The sequence below is a fragment of the Cyrtonyx montezumae genome, unplaced genomic scaffold (genome assembly GCF_038088225.1).
Source record: "Cyrtonyx montezumae isolate F1298 unplaced genomic scaffold, pur_monq_1.0 scaffold_6, whole genome shotgun sequence".
Taxonomy (NCBI): Eukaryota; Metazoa; Chordata; class Aves; order Galliformes; family Odontophoridae; genus Cyrtonyx; species Cyrtonyx montezumae.
The window spans coordinates 8389423-8411209 of NW_027072067.1; the positions used below are offsets into that span (position 1 = coordinate 8389423).

Here is a 21787-nt window from a genome sequence, read left to right on the forward strand (position 1 = left end):
CAAGAGATGTCCAGTGCTGCCAGCAGCGGATTGCTGTACCTCCCCAGCTGGTAATGAGAATTGGAGTCAACAGCAAGAGTGGCATCACAGTGTAACACTGTGGTTTGGCTGTAGAAGTGTCACATACCGAACATCACTTGTGCAAGTGTAAGATTGCTTGCATCGAAAATAGTGAAATGTTCAACTTTTTCTAATCTTTAATATTGCCCAGGTGTATACTTTAAAACTTTCAGCAAAAAAAGTGACCTACAAAAACTGAAATGCGAACCTATTGTTTTGCAGTTCTGATTGCTTCAAACTCTTGTTCTGGGTGCTTGTGAAATTACATGTACTTTTGTAGCAGAATTCTTAATATTTCCAGTGCAGTGTTCTGACACCAAAGTGTGGTCCATGATGAACTGGTGCCGTGTTCCTGCACAGAACACCTGCTTCCCTTGCTGCTTCTCTTGTCCTGCAGTGTCTCAGCTGGAAATCCTGCAAGTAGGCACGCTTCCTCCAGTACGCAGTCATTTTCTTCTCCCTTAGTTTTGCCATTGTCTTAGTCGAACAATTCTACTTCTCAGATTTAATTGAATTTCAGTCTGCAGTAACAGCTGGTATTTTTGTCAACTCACTCACTGCTCAAACTTTCAATCTTGCCAGTTCTGTTCACAGATGTTCTCTGTGGTTTTCATTTTTCACATTGCTCTCTTATCTGTCAAGGAAAGGACTCAGTTTTATTCCTTTACAGCTGTTGCTGTGTGTACAGGTAGAAATGCAGTACCTGCTCCTTCCTTAACCTGACACATGAATTTTATGTTGTGTTTTCTCAATTTGTATATGGGATTTCCTTTCCTTCTAGCGCATTTTGCAATTCTTTTTATTTTCAGTCTTCAAGAATATCCTTGCCTATCAGTTTTGTCTCCTTTTATTTTTTTTAATCTAACGTTATCTGTGATACAAATGGGTTACTTTTCTCAGAGTTTGTCCCAAACTTTTAACTAAGTTTGTGGATCATAACTGTACCCTTTTTTCTGTCAGTCTGCTCATTGTCAAGGTAACTACTTTGAAGGTCTTTTTCAGTTGTTTTGAGGATGCATCTCTCTGGTCCCCTGATCTGCCCTGTCTGGCCCTTGTGTACTCTCTGGTCATGTTTTGTACACCATATTCCTTATGTCCTTGTGTAAAAAGTCAGTCACTCTTTTGCTTTTAAGTTCCCGTCAAATACCAGACAGCTGCAGTGGGCTTTCCATGGAGCCTTCTCTTCTCTAAGCTGAACAAGCCCAACTCCTTGAACTTTTCACCATAGGAGGGGAGGTGATCCAGCAGGTGATGCCAGCCCTGATGGCTGTGTCACTGCATCCCATCTTTGCCTTCTCTAATTGTCTTAGCATGAGTTTTGTTCTAGAAATGGCTAAGTAGGATGGGAACTGTGAGGAAAACTTATTTTCTAGTTCCTGTATATTTGACTCATGCTTCTTTAGATAATCTTAGCTTCATTTTTTTAATCAAGACTTCTTCAGATTCCCTGAGAATTCTTCCTTTTACAGTTACAGTTGTACACAAGGTAGCAATAACCTTAGAGGCTTAGCTTGTTACTTTTTTTTGGTTTTTTTTTTTTGTCTGCAAGGTTTGCTGGGACATCTGTGAGTCAGCAAGGTGGTTGCATGTGTAACTCAGGGCTTGATGTATGAGATGAGGTGTTCAGTGCTTCGGTGAGTTTCAGACAAACAAAATTTTTGTGGTGTTTCTTGAGTAACAGATTATATGAAGTTATTGTCATGGTCATGTAGTCTGGCCTTACATCCTGCAACTCCTTACGTTGAAGTGTTATATAAAAAATAGTGGAAGGCCATGAAAACTACCAGTAGAAGGAAAGTAAGGTAACTAATGTTGTGATTCATAAAATAATTGGCTGTTAATTTGGTGTGTTGTGCATGTGCAAGAGTTTGCCTATTAAAGTAGTAAATATCATGTGTTTTTTGTCTTCCACAGATGATGCCCTTCATCATTTTGTCATAGGACTTCATTGACATAAGGGAAAACTAAAGGTACGGATCTCTGTTGTGCCCTTCCTCCTTGCCCTACCTCATCCTCCCTTCCAGGTTCCATGGTTATTCTTAGGGGAAAGGGAAGCTTATTACAAATGAATTCTGTGCTTGTTTTCCTTGACTGTTACTGAAACTTGATTTTTGTGTTTTGAAAAATTCTGTAATATTCTTATGATGTCTACAGTTGTTTCAGCATTTGCTTTATCAGAAGTGTATGTTTAACTTGAGCTCTTTCTTTAGTCAGTCTCCATGGATATTTACTTTGCAGGGCAAAGCTCTTTCTCTGTGTGGAACTTTATTGATATTTTCCTCATGATACCGTTTGTGTTTCCACACAACTAGAGATCTTTTGTGAATTATCCATACCTAACGCTAAGTCAGCTCTGTGGTGTTATCTTTCAAGCAGTAGGGTTTGGTTGTTTTTTTTAGTTTCTTCCTGACATTGCACCTCTGAAACACTTTTGACAAGTAAAAACCCACACAAAGAACTGTAAATTCATGGAAATATAGAAGTAAGATAATATAAGGTAGAATTGAACTGTAACATAATTTTTCTTTGCACGCACTCAAGGCACTAAGTATTCGTCGTGTTCTAAGTAATTTTGCTTGTATACAGTCAGTAATTTCTACTTAGGTTCAATTTTTATTTGCCAGTTTATGTCATTTTCTTAGCAAATACCTGTGTATAAGAAACAAGTTGAGCTGTCCGGGCATGTTGTAACTTAAATACAAAAAAATTATCGCGTTAGCTTTGGTTCACGTTGCAGAATTTTATGTTGACCTATTCCCAGGTGCATTTACTGCTACGAAATACAAGGAGGAATCATATGTTCTTGTGTTGTAAACTTACAGAAGATATCTTCAAGGTTCCTTTCAGTCTTCTCTTGGGTACTGCTGCCCCTACTCCTGTGTCCCACAGGCCTCGACCCAGCAGCAGCTGGTCACTGCACTGCCACTCCCTCACTCTCCCCAGGGATGGGGTAGGGACTCCCAAACTTGTGACAGGTTCCCTTGTTTCTGTGCTCAGTTCCATACAGTTGCTGCACTGACCTGCATGCAGCACTGCTGGTTCTGGCACAGATCCCACATTTAGTAAAATACACTTAAAACTGGTCTGAGGATACTGGAATCTTGATTCAGTTGGATTTCTGCATCCTCCTCTAACTGTTCGGTGTTGTAACCCTTTTTAACAGCAATGGCAATATGCCTGAACTGTGTAACAGTTCAAACATACATGCACAGCCTGAGTAACTATTACCTGCCAGTGGTTATTTAGTTAACCTCATCTCAGGCTGTCTTTCTTTTCAGAAAACTGATATTTATTTTAAGAGCGGTGATGGCATCCCCAGTGTTAATTCGTCTGCTACGTGCAGCTGAAGGAGAAAGCTGATAATTCTTTGTGCTGAAATTCTCCGTCACTTTTGTTTAATGCTCAAGAACTTGTGTGGGAAGGGCATTTGGTGGATTGCTGACATTTGAGTAACTTTTTCATCTTTGCTGTAAAGTGGAAGAGTTCCAGGGAACTCTATAACACAGTTTGGGGTTTTCATCCATACTTGAAACAATTCAAGCATGAGAAAGCTCAAAATGCAAATAGGCACATGTCTGAGAATGCATGTACAGCTGAAAGCAAGACTTGTTGGGAAAAAAGTGCTAGTCTGAAGTCTGTCTTGCCTGTGTAATGTGAATACCCCTGTAAACACAGCCCACCTTGTGCAGGGCAAGGTCCTCTTGGATATCTGTCTCTTTCTCTACCTTCTTTTCTGATGAACTCTGCTCTGAAGAAGGTAATGTTATGGTGAAAAACCAATCTGAGTGTGGAACAAGTAGCATGTAATGTGATTCTAATACAGTCAGGTTAAGTAAAACATTGGTCATATGCTTTTTATTTCAAGTAATGCATTTGAATTTACTGAATTTAAAAAATGAAGTCTTAAATACCACTTCAGCTGTAATAATTTTCATAATGTTGAGAGAACTCCTTATGTTGAGTGAGCACCTCTCAATATTTATCATTTTTATTATTATAAGATAAATGTTGTCATTATGCTTCAGGTAATAGCTGCTAAATCTGTTTAGCAGCCATTAGAATAAGAATAAGCATTAAGAATAAGCATTAAAAAAGAGGGAAGATTTTATTCCTTGCAATAGAGCTTTGGTGCTTTGTTAGCAAGCCTTGTACCTAATGAAAGTTGAAAAAAATGGTCTGCTTTCCCAGCTCTCCTTGTTCTTTCATGGCTGTAGTAATAACAGTTTAATGTTTTTGTTTGTTTTTGTGAATCTAAGGTCAGGAACAGAGTACTGAACTAAAATTTCCAGAAGTTACAGTTGAGTGCTTGTTGAATACAGCTGAACAGCTGCTGCGTTTTTCTTTTTACCTGAGATTGTTGGGGTATGTGGTGATTTAGATACATACTTTCTCTAATGAAGGAGTTCGGATTTTGTAAGGAAGCTTGCAGAACTCTGAGTTCAGAATTGATAGAAATTTCACATGGAAAGAAATGGTTGACTGACACTCTGACGGTGTGAGTGGAGAGGACAGGTGAACAGTTGGTAGCTGCAGTTGGTTGGGAGAACTAGTCTGGAGCCATTGTTACCACCAGGAGGAGAGCAGAACAAAGCAGCTGAAGGTGCAGGTAGTTCTGGTGATAAACACCTTGTAGCCAGAGCCTGAAGTACAGCCTGGGAACGTAAATGTCTTCAGAAATGTGATTTCCTATTCCTTTACAGCAAATGGGGTTAGAGGAAGATGATTCTTGTTCTAGAGCCCTGTGGTCTCTGTGTTACTGTACAAGCAATACGCTGCCTTTATTACTGTAGAGGAGGGTGCATGGTGGTTTTTCAATTTATTTTTAATTATACTTCCAGAGGTGCAAATACTGTTTCAAAAGATTCATGGCTTGTGCTCATTTAATGCATTTTCCAGAAAGAAAAAAAAAAACCAAAAACATTTTAGGACTGTAATATTGGAGTAGTATGACTTTGTTTATGTTTTCTAACCAAATTTTTAATCTCAAAGTTTTTCTTAGATACAGGAAAGTATTAATCTTGCAAGGGTTTAATTAATCTGAAGATGTGTCAGCCTGAGCAGTTGCATTCCCTGCTGCTTGGAAGGAGGTCCCAGTGCTTGGAAAACCAAACAGTGAACAAAATCACTTTTTCCTCCTTAAATACCTTACAGTTATAACAGCAACAGAACGTTGGAGTTGGTGACTACGAAATGGATGGTTCAGGGAAATACAGAAGTTGGAAATCACTGTGACGGGAGCCGAGGAAGACCGCAGTTAAATATATTGATGGTCTTTAGTCACTGTGATAAATTTTTTCTTAAAAGCAACTCTTAAAATGAAAGTTTTTGTTAGAAGGCAGTCTTGAAATGGATTCTGGGTTTTCTTCGGTGTTTTGCCTTTGTATGCATATTTTGCCAAATGTGAACATGACCATTAATTGTTCACGTGGGGAAAAAACAGGCAAAGTTGTGTGTGTTTGTCAGGAGGGAGAACTGGATTTATACTGTCTTGAAAAGCTCTTGGTGTCTCTTTCAGAAATAAAGAAAAGGCCAAGGCACTTCACTTAGTGTACAGAGGGTGCTTCGTGTCTTGTGAGCTTTCAGCCTTCTCCTTTAGAAGTCAGTGCTCCTCAGGGAGACAGAGCGAAGTGCTCGACAGTTCAGACTAAACACTTCTGGTGGTCATGGAAAAAGTTAAAGTAACTTTAAAGTATTTTGGGGATTTACTTCGTAGTCGGTAATGGACAGGATTTGACTTCTTACTGGTGAAATACATTTAACTGTCAATGTTTGTTCCTTCTCTTAGCTTTCCCGATCAAAGGATATCTTTATTTTTATTCTTTTTATTATATATGTAACATGATTACGTTATGCAGGTAGATTGCCTATAGTTTCTAATAATTCTTAATCTTTTGTACCAATTTTTATTCTTAATTGTTCCAGCAGGCAAATAGATTGAGGAAAATGTGACTTTCACAGTAATTAAACCACAAGTTTTTGCTCAGGCTGTGTTTAGAGTGAGATTATATTCTTCTAGTGACATTGTTTGTGGAGAGCACTGGTAGAGTTTAGATAGAGCAGTGTATCTATTTTTATCTGTAATGTCATTCTGGATGAGGGAAGAAAAAAGCTTCTTCAGTGTATTAGATTTTAGAGTGCTAATCACTGGTGAGATTTTTCTCCCTAGTCTGGTTTTGGAAGTAAAGCCTTGGGACTGCTCTTTCAGTCATTTGAAGGAGTTTGTTACTGCCAGGTATGTGCATGGCATAGCAGTTTGTTGTGTTCACTTTTGATGCGTGTACAAATAGCTAATTGTCATCTTGCAAAAAGTACTGGTTAAAAGTGCAGTCTTGGTCACAACATGTAATATGTCTGTGGGAGATAGAAAAACTCTCCTATTATTCCTCTGTTAGAGTTTTTAATATGAGATTTATCACTATCAGTGTTCTATTGGTAATGGAGCTAGAAGGGGATTGATTTGCTGATACCTTAATATCCTAAAACACTGCTTGAGTGCTTCAAGCATTGAAGCAAGTATAAGGTGAGAGGAGGGCAGAGGACAAATTTGACTAGGTTTCATGCTGATACCCTTTACCTACCAGTTTATCTCCCCTCTTCTTATTGTTACCATCTAATTAGTTATTCTTGTGGCTGTTTACATGCATAATGTGGCTGTTGCAACTGCATGTAACTTTTTTAATCTTTGTGTTTCACAGCTAGGAAAATACATGAATTCTAGGTCATGGTGCTGGTGCTTGGTCGTGTACGCAGAACTCTACTGTATTCCTCACTTCTATCTCCCATTCTCCCTCCTTTTTTTCAGAGCTTCTGTCTTCCCATTTCTCTTTTCCTTCTTACATCAAGTGTAAAACTGTTGTCATTTAAGTTCCATAGATTAAAAAAAATATTTCAACTATCTAAATCTTACTAGGACTTGGTTAGAAATTATATTTTAAATGTTATAGATATTTCAAATAAAGTCTATAACCTTTGTGCAACTGGACCTGCAGAGCTGACAGCACTGATTCAGGGATGACGTGAGCTGGCAAGAGGGAAGATGTGTCTGTTTTGTGTATGTGGTCATTGTATGTGTTGTTAGTGAAAGAAATGTTCACAAACTGACGGGCGTGGTCCCTATGTAGCACAGAGTATGAAAGGCCATAGTGAGGAATGGAGGGTGGAGGTGTGTCATTCTTCATACGTGACTGGGGATAGGTGATGTGGTTTTGGAAAACACAGCTTCATGGGGTAGTGGAGAGGCAGATGTAGAGGCCTTCAAAATGAAAGGGTGAGCAGAAGACCTTTTATTTATCCACCTGGAATTCTACCCCAGTGGCTTTTTCCTTGCTAGGATGGGAAAGAAAGCCTTGGTACAGTTTTGAGTGATTCTTTTTCCAGCTCAGAACTTCTGAACTGGAGTAGTACCAGGAGTCTGAGGGCAGAACTGGCCAGGGCCGTCTGGTTTGGGTTAAGACCAGCTCACTAGTTTTACTGCTTACGCAGTTCTTGAGCAGATTGGACTGATAATTGTTCACTCTCCTACAGCTTTGCCCATCCTCAGTTGCAGTCTTTTAGCAGAACAAGTGCTTGCTTGACCCTGTGGGTGAGCTGCTTCAGGGACTTATAGGGGAGAAAAGTTTTTTTTTTTTTTTTTTTTTACTGAAGTGAGGTTTCTTACTAACTTAGATTAATTCCATTATCTTATAAATTCAGGAAATAGTACCACTGTTACTGTATCAGTCATAGAGTCACTAGCACTCTCATTTTGCTGGAACCTTTCTTGACTTTCCATCTATTACTGTTGCCTTGTTCATGACATCCCGGCATCTTCCTTGCTAGATGTTTTGAGGCTGCAGACTGTGAGAACTTCCTAGGAAATACCAGTAGGACATGACAAACATGGAGGTGCTGAAAACACACTACAGAAATAGATAATGGCATGATCTTGTATGCAGTTTCTTGGGAAGGCAAATTACCTGTAGGCCAGAAAATGGCACCAAAATAATGACATTACTTTCTGTCTGATAGTGTTTCACTGAAATATGAAACAGAAATCTGATATTCCCATTAATATTTTTAGCAGTATCACATAGAGTGGATTTGTTACATAAGTTGAAAGATGCCTAAAGAATTAGGTAGGCAGCAGAGAAAGAGGCTGGATTATTTTTTTCTTCCTGCTCCTATTGCAAAGTCTGCATGCAATGGTACGTGCTTCACGTGAACCAACAGCCAAGGTTGCTGGTTATGTTTCGTTTCTAAATGCTTGTCAGATCTGGGTTCAGATCTTTAGCAATGTTGAGTGCTTATAAATCTAGTTTATTTTTTCTGGAGTTGTGATTTGAGTGTAACACTCTGAAATTCATATTTATCCTTTTGGGATGTTTATCCTTCATTGCATTTTATTATAATTTCTGTTGGGCCTCTTTTTCTTTCTTAAAGTACTGGTATGCTAATGCTTGCAGCTGTATCTGTCAAACAGGAGTATTCTTGTGGCCTGCAGCTAGCATCAAACCACCATCAGGCATTGGCTGTCTAAACTAAGACAATGGTAAAGAGTACTGTGACACCCTAGAGGTGCAGTGAGAATGGAATTGCTTGTATATACCTGTAGATCTGTGCAGAAAGTCCACTGCTTTCAAGATTCAGGCTAACTTTGCAGATGTGGGTGAACTGTACTCAGTACATGTAGGTTGAACATGTCACAAGGGAAAAGGCACTGCAGTCCTGAGACACCACAGGAAAGAGGTGGTGAGGTCTGCTGTATCAGGAAGATTGAACAGCTCTTCATGGTGGAGGGCACTGTAATTTTATCTCATTCCTCTAATTCTGTTGTTTCTGTAGGCTGCATCAATGGAGCACATTCAGGGAGCTTGGAAGACTATCAGTAATGGTTTTGGTCTCAAAGATTCTGTCTTTGATGGCCCAAACTGCATTTCGCCCACCATCGTCCAGCAGTTTGGTTATCAGCGCCGAGCATCTGATGATGGCAAGATATCAGATACTTCTAAAACTAGTAATACTATTCGAGTTTTCTTGCCCAACAAGCAACGTACGGTGGTAAGTCTGTGCTAGCTTTATAGAAGAAATGTACTGCTCACATTGCTAATGCTATGACATTTACTTGGCTATAGAAATGCCAAGCTTCACAAAACCTTACTTGTGCTTTTGAATTTTCTAGTTCTCGAGGACACATGTCGTAACCTGTATGGCTGTATTTTGAGACCTAGTATTTTTCTACCTTGCTGCTATATTTTTCCAATATACATGAGCAAGATATATTGATTATATATTCAACATTAAAAGACAGTAGTTGGCTGAAGTAAACAGTGATGCCTTTGTGTAGTAACACATAGTCATTTCTATCACTGTTTTATTCACTTGAAGTATGCCCACAGAGAAGCATGGTAATTAAGGGTTTTCCCTCAAGAAGCTTCACTTCTTTGGGATTTCCCAGAGCGGAATATACCGATTATAACTAAAGTCTTAATCAGAGCCCTCTAAAATGTAAATTAAGTCTTCTTCTAAACTTGGTATTTCCATTTGCCTGGATTTCTATTGTTTTTATAGCCTACCTGTGTGTATTTGTATTGTACAAATTTGGTTCACATAAACTTAGTAACTATTAAGAAATGAAAGTAATAAAATGGCCTTAAAACTTCATTTGCCTAAGTGCACGCTAGCAGAAAAAATGCCTACCTGACAGGATGGCTTAATGTGCAGTGAGTTTAATTGGAGGGCACAGAAGTTTGACATTACATAGTTCAGACACTTATGACTTTTAAAGTTAACAAATAAGTCAGTTATGGAAAAGGAGAGGGCAGAATACCTTTTTCTTTTCCAAAAAAGCTTAAACAAATGATGTAATCGCTCACTGTATATATATTTTTTCTTTTGGACACAGGTAAATGTGCGAAATGGGATGACCTTACATGATTGTCTCATGAAGGCACTTAAAGTAAGAGGTCTGCAGCCAGAATGCTGTGCAGTTTTTCGTCTTGTTACTGAACCAAAAGGGTAAGAGTCCATAATGTTATATATAAAACTGTCAGAGAATTTTAAAATCTTGTTTCTATTGCTAATTTCTTAAAAAAATGCAGATTGTGAACACTTTGTTGCTTTCTTTACCCTCTCCTAGGGCAAATCCTTAAAATTCTGAGTATTACTTAAAAAAAAAAAATCTAAATATTACATGTGTTGAAAATAAGGGGTACATGGAAGTGCTTGTTGCATCTTAAAGTTTTTCTCATACACTAGTTGTAATGATGTGATATGCCTTCATATCTGAGGTGCAGTTCTCATTCTGCATTTGTAGTTTATAAACTTCACTTCTAGTGATTCTTGGCCAGGTTAAATGAAGATTTCTTCTGTGCTCAATTTTAAGGCTCTGCATTCCTCTACAAATTTTCAGTATTTGGATTTAAAATCTCACTTCAGGTATTCCTTATTTTTTGTAGGACCGGGGATGCTGCTATTAAATACCAAATGATTCTTTTACAAGCTGAGGGAGTGAAGGTATCTCATGGAGTTAATACATTTAACTTCACACCTCGAAAGGCGTGAGCTTAATGCTCCTTGAAGCCTCAGTCACAAGGCAATCATTTGTGGTTTCACATCTCTGTATAACTGGTCCATTCTGAGGTCACAAGTAACTTCAGTGCCAAAGCACATAATGCAGCTTTCATTTCACTAAGTCATAATTCATATTTTTTGTTTTGTTTATAAGAGTATTGTTGCAACTCCATTTAGCTGCTAGGTTTATTCTTTCAAGTAACCTATATATTTAAATGGTCTGTTTAAAAAAACAGAGTTGAATTGCTATGGCTTCAGTCACTTCTTATTTTTCTGAGTTAAAGATATTGAACTGCAGATCACTAGAAGAGGGTTAGCTCTGCTTTTTTCTTTGTTTTCAGTTTACTCAAGAAAGCTCACAAAACATAGATCACTGATTAGATGTAACTTCCTACCTCCTGAGTAAATGTATCCTCCCAACTTTTTCTCTTTCAGTAAAAAAGTGCGTTTGGATTGGAACACCGATGCTGCCTCCTTGATTGGTGAGGAGCTGCAGGTGGACTTTCTTGATCATGTCCCACTCACTACACACAATTTTGTAAGCTTTTACTTTTGTGTATTTTGAAATAAATGTTATTAGTTGTACTACATATTCAGTGAATGAATGTTATAGCCACGAGAGGCCTTTAGCTCTGTAAACATGGGGGCTGGAATTTCAGAAGTGGTTATTTGTTGCTTCCCCCCCCCGCTGCTCTTCAGGAATACAGTTGGCTAAATATCAATTGACAGTGGAGTGTCAGAATTTTATTTATATTTTGTTATTCCTAGATGTCAGAGACTTGAAGTTTACATTTACATCATCAACAGCCTGATCAACATTTTTATTATTTGGGATTATATAAATACGTATTTCTGTAACTATTGCATTTAAGATATCATGTTTTTAAGAGTTCAGAATTGGGAAATGACTTGCATTTTCAGACTTTGATTAAAAAAATACTGGGTAAGCTCAGCAGCCTTACTTCTGTTGACAGTTGTACTGAATATGTAGGGGTGTTAATTCTGGAAGCTCTTAAGGTTGCTTTGAGAGCTGAAGCTGCCTGGTAATTTGACAGTGTTTTTTTTTTTTTGGGGGGGGAGGGGGGGGATGGGGGTGAGGAATACAAGATTTGCTCAAAATAGAGCAGATTAATATAACTAATAAATACTTTTAGGCCTTCATATATGTAGAGGAGGAAGCAATCAAGATTACAGATGATGAGGGCTATTAATTTAACCAGAGAGTTAATGTGATGGATAAAGAAAAAGACATGGTTCTTATGATCTGATCCTACTTCACTTTTGATGATACCAAGTAGACAAAAAAAACCCAACAATTCCCACCTAGCTCTTTCACCTTACTGCAGAAGATGTTGCTTTTGAATCTGATGGAACAGATTATTTTACATTATTTTTCGTTTTCTTTTTAAATGATTGGTCAAGCAGAGCCCTAATTATTTGTAAGCTTTTCCACATTTCCAGCTAAACAAGAAATACACACAAGCAGAGTCATGTGATTTTAAGTACAGTGATATCTTGAGGGCGCTGGTAATATTTTACTGTTGTTTTTATTTATGTCACGCTCTAAAGATGTTCAGCTTTACTAATTAAGAGAATCTTGGATTAATCACTAAATGCATTTTCTAGGCTCGGAAGACATTTCTAAAGCTTGCCTTCTGTGACATCTGCCAGAAGTTCCTACTAAATGGGTTTCGGTGTCAGACATGCGGTTATAAATTCCACGAGCACTGCAGCACTAAAGTTCCAACCATGTGCGTCGACTGGAGCAATATCAGGCAACTCTTGTAAGGACTGTTCCTTTCTAATAGCTGTAGTACTTCTCTGTGGCAGACAAGCATCTTGGGTGTTGTTTGTATGCTTGCTTGTTTTTAAAATCTTACCGTAGAGATGTATTTGGATCTCTGGGAGGTGTAGTCATGTTTGTCAGTTTACAGAACACGTGTACTGATTTCATAGAACAGCCAGCAATGACTGTCTGTTCCCAGGTGAAGAAGGCCGTTTGCATGTATTCTGTTATTGCTGTGAATTTCAATATTCTCAGATAAAAAACGAATGTACTGAATGACCAGGCAGGTGCTAAGTGCCCTTCTGATTCAGCATGGGGAGGCATCTTAATTCCTCTTTCATAACGCTTCAATTGGAAGAAAAAAAGTTAATGGCTGAGTTGTTTTTTTTAACTGTTGGAAAGAGGAATGCTTCAGGAGTATCAAGTGCTTTTGATAACCCCTTTGAAAATGGACGGAATGGTGAGAAAACTGATGAAGGGTGATACTTAGAAAACACTGATTACAAATGGTTGAAAATCATTGTTAGAAATTCTTATGTGCGAAACAGTTAAAAATTGTAAACGTATCTTTATTAGTGGTTGTGTATTTTTTTAAATAACTGACCTTGGTTGTGTAGTTATGCTAATCAGCCATCAGAATTTAGGATGATTGTGTCACTTGATGCTACCGTGGCTTAATAAAAATTATAAAATGTTAGTCTCAAATATTCTGTTGAGAAAGTCGGAAGTCTTGCAGACTTGTACCCGAAGTCTTAAGTTTAGTAAGAACACATGAACATTTTCTGTGAGTTGATGATGTAGTTTTAGCCATACCATACAGAGAAAAACCGTTATGCAAATACAGGAACTGGGGACGTTCGTGCAGAGCAGCAGCCCTTTAAATTTTCTCCTTCAAGAGCATTGTACAGGAGGTAGTGTAGCAGTTGAAATTGTAATTGTTTTTGTTGATATTTCAGATTGTTCCCAAATTCAAATATCAGTGACAGTGGTGTCCCTGCACTACCTCCCTTGACAATGAGACGGATGCGGGAGTCTGTCTCCCGGATACCTGTTAGGTAAGCTAGTATTTCCTGTCATTTCTCTTTTGGGAAATACACTTGTTTAAAAACAAAAAAAACACTCCCAGCTCCTTGAAAATAGAATATAAAAGGTTGAGATAAATGTGCAAGAAGGCAGCAGCACTTCATGAGAGAAAATATCTAGTGTCATTTCTTACAGCTTCAATCAAGGCATCAGTTGTGGGATCTATATTTTTTTTAATTTTAGTCTTAAGTGAGGGTGTTAAAAAGTTTTGTGGAGGCCTTCGTTTTCCTGCCTAAGAAGATTTGGTATTGCGTGAATTAATTTTATTTCATCTGATCATGTAGCATACATGGAAGGGTTTATAGCTCACTTTTTTTTTTTGCATGAATCACAAGCGTAAACTAAAATAATGTCCTAAATTATGAGTATAGGTAAGAGATTAGAGAGAGCAGTGGAAATGGGAAATAGGCACATTTTAGAGAGAGTTCTGAGACCTGATTAATAAGAACATTCTTGTAGATTTAATGCTAGAATATAAATCACTTTCCTTCCAAAGCAGCCTGTCTTGTGATGATAATTTGTGCCTGTATTCTTTTCCTTGAAATTCTAGAGGCTGGAGAGGGCAGGCCATCTTTTGTTTTTTCTACATCCCTTTGAAAAATGTTGACCTGTTCAGGAATGAGGCACAGAGCACGTAGCTGACTTGCAAATGGTTCTATTTATTTATTTATTTAATTAATTAAATGGGAACTACATCAGTAATTGTTCTTAGTTCTCTTTGCCATGTTGTTCTGTTTCTAGTGTTTACTGCACAATGACTTACTGATTAGGTAGCTGGTTGTTTTTGTGAAGGCTGTCTGGTTTTGGTTCAGCTGTTTGTGTTGTTTGGGATAAGTAAAGTTTGATTAACAGCTGTGATTTATAATTCTTTGCTGGACTGGATTTTACTGTTGGCCTCCTACTAACTGCTATTGGGTTTCATGACTTCCTTGCTGGCTGTTCTATGTGAGAAGTTGAACAGTCTTGCAAACTTCAAAAACTCAGGGCTTAGCAATAAAAAAGTACCTTTGAGGCTGTTCATTTAATAAGCCTGAAATGAGAGGTTTAAATGTAAGTGCCTGAATTGATTAATCCAACAGAGCCAGTAATTTATCAATATATTAAATGTGATTTAATGGGGACTGAGGTGAACTGTGGCACGTTTCATAATGGCAGAAGTAGATTTAAATGTGTTAGATCCATGTGCCAAGCTTTTAAATTTATTTCCCAAGTTAAAGTGTAAATGGTTTGGCTGACCAAATAGTTTAGTTAGCATGTAAACCCCAACATTTCCTGTGTTTGAAATTTTGTGTATATTACTGCTTTTGGTAGGTTATGCTGAAGAGTATTTGTTTTGACTGCTTGTAGGGGGGGGAAAAATAACCACAAGTTTCTCTGTCTTTTCTTCTTAGCTCCCAGCACAGGTATTCTACACCTCATGTCTTTACATTCAACACATCAAATCCTTCCTCTGAGGGCACCCTTTCCCAAAGACAGCGATCTACATCCACACCAAACGTCCACATGGTTAGCACTACGATGCCAGTAGACAGCAGGATAATTGAGGTAATAGTGATGGGATGGATCATACAGTTAGACTAAGTTTGTGACTGGATATCTAATAGTCACTGGTTGGTTGGTGTTTTTTTTCTTTTTTCTTTTCCTGTCATTCATATACTGTTTTCCTTAACGGGCTCTGATGAAGGGGACACATTTGCCTAGAAAGTTGATCGCTCATTCTTGCAGTCTTTATCAACTTTACTAAAGTTCTACATAGTTTTCCATGTCTTTAGAGTCGTGAGGGATGCTTAGCAAGTACATTTAACAGATCTGAAAAGAGAACAATCTCAGCTTTTCTGAACAAATATGTATTATTTGGCATATTTTAATGTTCTTTGAAACTTGGGGGACGGGACTGATAGTTATTTAAAATGATTCTAGAGGTGTAAGTCTGATTGCAATTCTTAGTCTGAGTGCTCAAGTCAAAGCTTACTGGCAATATGTTGCATGTTGCACCCTTATAGAACTGATGGCTCATGGTAAAGCCAGCTGTATTTGAAAATACTTCTGCTGTTACTTAATTGCAATAATAGTTTTATTTATTTATTTATTTATTTATTTTCCCCCTTAGCTTGGACCCTTACACTGGAAACAGTGAGAGTTTTTTGAAGTGAGGCCTAAAGGATCCTGTTTGTTTGTGTAAGGGAGCGATTTGCAGGAGAGACTGCAGGACTTCAGAGAGCACCCTGTATTCCCCTCTGCCCCTCCTGGAAAAAGTTAAAAAGTTCTTGGCCAAACAAAACCCTTTGATTTTTGAGTTTGCTTGCTTATTCCCTCAGCTGGTAGCTTGTAGGCTTTTATGAAATGTAAAGGCTCTCCTAAACATGTCAGAGAAGTTCTCTGCATCTTCAGTGAGATGAAATGAAGTGCGTTGCAATCCCGTGACAGTTTTTTGGTTAGAAGCACTGTGGTAGAAAAAGTACCTATTCTTACAGGCTAAGGTCACCTGCCCTCCCCCCCCGCCTCCCCCAGAGGCCTTGAACAGCTGTCTTTTATGGCACAAAAAGAAAATGAGGCTTTACAGAAAGAGAATATGAATTATTAAATTTGGTAGTTTACTGTTTTTGAGACATTGCTTTCTTTATTCTTTATGCATAGCAGTAGAGAAAGAAATGCTTTCTATTCTGCCTGCCAGAGCAGATCAAATAAAAATAGCTGCCCTGTCTTAGAGGCAGTAGCTGCTTTTCCAATAGGCTTTAAATAAAATAACCAACCACACAGATAGCGAGTATCTTTAGGGATGGTTTGAAAAAGGTCACCTTCATAAGGTGGTTAGTCAGTCTGAATACTCCAGTAATTTTTTGCTTGAACAGGAGTAGTTATTTAAACACTTCACTGCACTTTATTATTATATTTCAAGCAACTTAGGTTACTTTTTCTTGCATTTATCCTAACATTTCATTTTTAATTTTATTTTATACTTCCTCTTTCTGTTATCTCTTACCCTCTTGGCCTAGAATAACAGCCTGAATGCTTCTCCCAGTTCCTGGTGCAGACGATTTTGTTTGAGGGGAAGAGTAGGTATTTCTTGGTGCCTTTTGTTTTCTTGTGATTAACAGGATTGCTGTAACTTGTAAGCCATGACAGTTGTCCACATGAAGTGTTTAATCTGGAGCTGATTTAATGAAAATCTTTATAGCATGTTTGTACATAAATATCGAGGACAACAGTTGGAAGAGGCTAGTTGATAAAGAGCTTCGTTTTTAGTGAAGATGAATGAAGCTGTGCTACTGTGATGTGTTACACACTTGAACAGGCTTGGATTAGAGATCTTGGTCACACAGCTTTTGTGGCTGTTTTCCTCTGGAAACTGTTTTGTTAAATTTAACTGCAAAAGTGTAGGTTAAGAACATGTACTTCACATCAGAGCAAATGTGTCACTGCAGCAGTGGTGTGTAGTGTCATTTGTGTTGTAAGAAAAACTCTGAAGAACAGTTTTGGGGTTCATTTGCTATAGGCTCAATAAGCAAAAAAGAAAATACTATTAAACCAGAACTGAAGTTCAACAGAGATATTTTCTTTGTTGCTTTTTTTTTTTAATAACTCAGATAACAATTCCTTAAGAATTAAATATGAGAGGAATTAAAGATTATTTAGTGGTTCTTTGCCAACTTGCTTGAAAGAAGTTACATTCTCAGGCCAGTGTAGAAAAAAGCATCACTTGTTATTAAAGCAGATTCTTTAAAAGACTCATGGTCCACAGACTGGACAAAGGCAGTAATTTGCAAGAGTTCTCTGGTAGTTTATGTAGATTTTAATTCACTTAGGCACAGAGTAGAGGAATTCTGCAAGAGTACACTATTTAGAATTCAAGCCTGGGAGAACACAGCTAACTAGCAACAATGATGTATTCCATAAATGAGTCATTAGTAAGGAAAACCTGGGCTAATTTGAAAGCCATTCGGTGGAATATAGGCGTGTTCTGTCCTCAATGAAATCTTACATTTATTATTCTACTAATTAGTTAGAAAGTTTGAATTGACTTCTATTAACTTATACAATATTTAACATTTCTGTAGTGCATGTTCTTGCTTTGTACTTATACAGTACCTGGATATTTTACGTTTCCTGTATGTACTTTGGGATAATGCATAGCAGGTGAGAAAAGTTGTATAGTCATGTTCGTCAGAGCTTAGTTTATCTTGTGCATGGCTGTAGAGTTGTGTTGTAAAGTGCCTGTGGCATGAGGTGAGAGTTGTTGCACTGTACCAAGTAGTGAGCTTTGTAAGAACATGCTTTTCAACCATCATCAAGCTTCTGTGGAAAAGTGTTTTGAAATAGAGGTGGTTTTGTATTAGAGCACAAGATGGATGTAGTCTATTATGTGTTGAAATACCTCTATCATACCATTTCCAAAAGCTTATCGACCTGAAAGTTTTCCTACTTACAGTCCAGAACCTTTTAAAATAATTGTCCCCTGGAGATACAGGACCCTCACAGGAGCTTTGTTCAGGTCATACAAGCATGAACAACGGAGGGGTGGGAATGCAGACAGTATTTCTGGTGTTTATTCTTGTTCTGTGTCTTCCCTCCCCTGCCCCTCTTACTATTTTTTTTTTTTTGGTAGTAATACCTTTTGATATACTGTGACTATTTTTAATGTGTTGTAAGAATTTGCCAGTTGCATGGTTGTTTTTAGTTTTTTTTTTTTTTAAGCAAATAAGATTCTTGTAACTAGAAAATAACCAAGCTGCCACCTTTTAAAGGGTCTTGATCAGTACTGTATGATACATGCTCTGAACTGTCAAGAACTATTTCAACACAACTATTTCTGCTTGTTTCTTTGTATACTGTCATATACTTTATTAACTCTATTCATGTCTTCTCTTTTAGGATGCAATTCGAAACCATAGTGAATCAGGTATGGCTTCCAAAAATGAAGTACTGTAATCATATTTCGTGTTTATTTTATGGTTTGTAACTTTTTTCTTCTGTTTTCACATGTCAGCTTCACCCTCTGCTCTGTCTGGAAGTCCTAACAATATGAGCCCAACTGGCTGGTCTCAACCCAAAACCCCAGTCCCAGCCCAAAGAGAGAGAGCCCCTGGAACTAATACACAAGAAAAGAACAAAATTGTAAGTATTTTTGAACCACTGTATGTAAATACATTCAGTATGTTAAACTGGGATGGAAATAATGGAGTGTTGGGATAAATACTTATACTTGAAAGACAACGAAAGCTGATGGAATTCTTCTTTGATTACTTTGCACCGTACCATAATGGTGATATAAATCTAACTTGAAAGATAGGATTATTGCATTATGCTTAGAAGTGTTAGAAGCTAAAGAAGTGTTTGGATTTAAAATTAATTTCAGACATAGTTCTGAAATTATCCTTAAGTTTGGATTGAAGGCTTACATTTCTAAATATTTAGGGGCTGCATCTTTTTATTCTTTTTAATAGGTTTAAATTTGACCTCTGTATTGCTTTTTGGATTGTTCTGCTGTAGTTTTCATACAAAATACATATGCCATCGTGGTGGTAACAAAGTTGGTTAAAGAGTCTCAGGAAAAATTCAATGTAACAAAATGCAAACTTTTCCTCGGAGTGTTGGTTTGAAACTTAAAAGAGGAAATAAAAGTGAAAATACCTAGAAATAGTGTCTTTTTTTTTTTTTTTAAGTTATTAGGTTTTTTTTCAAAGTACAGTTCCTCAGTGGGACTCTCAGTTGTGAATCACATCGATGTTTGAAAATTCTGCTCTCATATTTTTTGTTGATTGCTTTCAAATATGTAAGAGAGTTCTGTAGTTTGAATATTGTGATTTTTTTAAGTAAGTTTCTGAAATACTTAAGATATCTTTAAATTAAAGAATCCACAACTACGCGTTCCTCCTGTGATCTCGAGTCAGGGTTGATATCTCTAGTGCAGAATTTGATGCTATCTTCATATGCACTTAAGGTCTTACCCTAAAATACTTGGCTTTCTTGTGTGGGAGAAAGTAGTTTTGGAAATAATTAAATAGTTTATTTTATTAAGAGTATTCAGAAAAAAAATACGTATTTAATATTTTCTTTTGATATCGCTTTTGAATTTTTCTTACATCTCCTGGTGTTGTTAGGTGCCCCTTTCTCCCCTCAAAATTCAGGATAAAAACAATAGCTCAGACTGCAGGGCAAAAGCCTCAAGGTTTTAATGCATCTTATATATTTCTGTGGGAAAAGATATTTCATTCTTGGTGTGTATGTCAGTGTATATACATATATTATATTGGATTAAAAAATTATGTAAAGTGATGTCAAATTTTGTTGCAGAGGCCTCGTGGACAAAGAGATTCTAGTTATTACTGGGAAATTGAAGCAAGTGAAGTCATGCTTTCTACCAGAATAGGGTCAGGTTCTTTTGGAACTGTTTACAAAGGCAAATGGCATGGTAAGTTCTTCACAGCTGTTACTGTCTTCTCAAAATGTTACTACAGTAGAAGGACAATAATGCAGAAAAAGGTGAAAGTGTTTAATGGTGCTGTGTGATTTCCTACCAGCAAAAGAACTAGGTGAGAAATATGGATTTCCTAATCTCTGCACTGAGAAAAAGAATTAAGGCACAGTGCCAGAGCTGCAGTCTGAATCTCACAGCTGCTAATGCTGTCTCCATCCATATGCTGAATCCAGCAGCATTAATACCATGTTCTTAATTTTCACCACATTATGTTAAATTATTTTCTTTTTTTAATACCACTGTGGTTTAATTAGCATACTTGTACTCAAGGTGGCAGGGAAAGGAAGTAAGTATAAATTGTTTTTATGGTGAAGTATTTCTAATGGAAGAAATAGTTGATATGAGAGTTCTTCACAAAAAGCTGCTGGGCTGCTTGGAAAAGAGGCACACTGCAGAACTACAGAATCAGGTTCCAAATTCAGGGTTTCCAGTTTTAAAAAGAAACAACCCCATTCAGGCCCTAATCTAAAAATAAATGTGAATTTCTTATTAATACATGTTTCACTGCAATGTTTGCAACTACTCTTCATGTATCAAGAACTTTGATGTTTTAAAGAGGAAATGCATGGAGCTACATATTTACAAAAAAACTTTAGTTGTGCACACAAAAGGACTGTGCAGCTATCACCTAATTCAGTACAAGTAGGATTCATTGTCATACTGGAAGCAACTGTACAGAGTTCTCTTGATTTCTGGGGAAAACTGAGGCTGACTTACCAAATAATGACAGCCTCATCTGATTTTATATACTTAATTGATGGCAGCAAAGTAATTGACACTTTTTTTTAATGGTACTGACTTCCGTTAAAGGAGAAATACTGCGAGGGGTTTTTCTGTTATTTGTTTTTGTTTTGTAGCCATCACTTGTTGTGTGGGCTTGAAAGATTTGAAAGTATTTCTTGTAAGTTTTTTCTGTTTAGACCTGAAGATACGGGGAGCTCATCGTGCACAAATTAACAAGTTGCACGGTTGTTTTTTTTGTAGTGAGTTGTTGTAATAGTACAAATGCAGCAATTAAAATGTCTTGGTGAAGTTGAAAGAAATTAATTGAACTGGGGCAGACTGCTGCATGCTTACATCGAATTTCTGGATTAGAATGGAGGTGTCAGATTTCCTACCATACCCAGCTCTGAAGGGCTGTTTGCAGTGAACCTTTGCAGAGCACGTATGGAAGGCCTGCTAGAGGATGTGTACAGCTAGAGGATGTGTACAACTGTGTGTAACCTCTGTGAGATTTCCAGCAAACTTCCTTGACTTGATCTTCCAAAACAAAAATCAAATCTAAATCAAATCTACAGTGTCAAGGATGGTCTTGCTACGAGGAGTGCGTGTCTTGTTGAGCGGGTATCTTGCACTTCCATATTTTTCCAGATTGTTCTGATGGTTAAGTACTAATTTTAATATTTGCACCACTTCTGTTACAGACCTCATTTGGATCCTGTAGTGTCCTGTAGCATGCTTCTAAATTTAAAAGGAGGAAAGAAAACCAAGGCAGTTTAAATGGGTTGGAAGACTACCTATCATAAACACTCACATTTCCCCTTTGGCCCTGGTAATCAGCTCTAGGTTTTTGATGGTTGGGGGGTGGTGGAAACTTAACTGTGTTCACATTGCTGCTAAACAAAACAAGTGCTATTGTTTATTTCTTTCTGTAGGGAAAACTGTTTAGAGAATGCCATTGAGCATACAAAAAGTGTGGCATGTGATTCAGTAGAAACTGTGAGGTTAAATACATCTCTTAATCAGTGGAGCAAGGATCATAATGGAGAGTATACTGAAGAAAAGCCTGAAAACATTTGGCGTACCATCAGTGGCTGCTGCATCCTTGTCTT

At 37.5% G+C, this 21787-nt stretch overlaps 2 protein-coding genes across 5 annotated transcripts in view; both read left to right on the forward strand.

The window, feature by feature from the left end:
• Positions 1 to 21787, forward strand: part of RAB43 (RAB43, member RAS oncogene family) — a 258462-nt gene that overhangs the window by 116640 nt on the left and 120035 nt on the right. The gene's annotated exons all lie outside the window — the stretch shown is intronic.
• The window catches only part of RAF1 (Raf-1 proto-oncogene, serine/threonine kinase), a 38970-nt gene that overhangs the window by 6910 nt on the left and 10273 nt on the right, over positions 1 to 21787 (forward strand). The window contains exons 2-12 of one of the 3 annotated variants that reach the window (XM_065749441.1): positions 1975 to 2030; positions 8881 to 9096; positions 9941 to 10053; positions 11044 to 11146; positions 12235 to 12392; positions 13351 to 13449; positions 14869 to 15022; positions 16474 to 16533; positions 18350 to 18377; positions 18465 to 18592; positions 19772 to 19889. In XM_065749441.1, coding sequence (XP_065605513.1) covers positions 8890 to 9096; positions 9941 to 10053; positions 11044 to 11146; positions 12235 to 12392; positions 13351 to 13449; positions 14869 to 15022; positions 16474 to 16533; positions 18350 to 18377; positions 18465 to 18592; positions 19772 to 19889 — 1168 coding nt within the window. In that variant the 5' untranslated portion in view covers positions 1975 to 2030; positions 8881 to 8889. The remainder of the gene's footprint in view (positions 1 to 1974; positions 2031 to 8880; positions 9097 to 9940; positions 10054 to 11043; positions 11147 to 12234; positions 12393 to 13350; positions 13450 to 14868; positions 15023 to 16473; positions 16534 to 18349; positions 18378 to 18464; positions 18593 to 19771; positions 19890 to 21787) is intronic. The other 2 variants (XM_065749438.1, XM_065749439.1) reach the window with 2 other exon arrangements.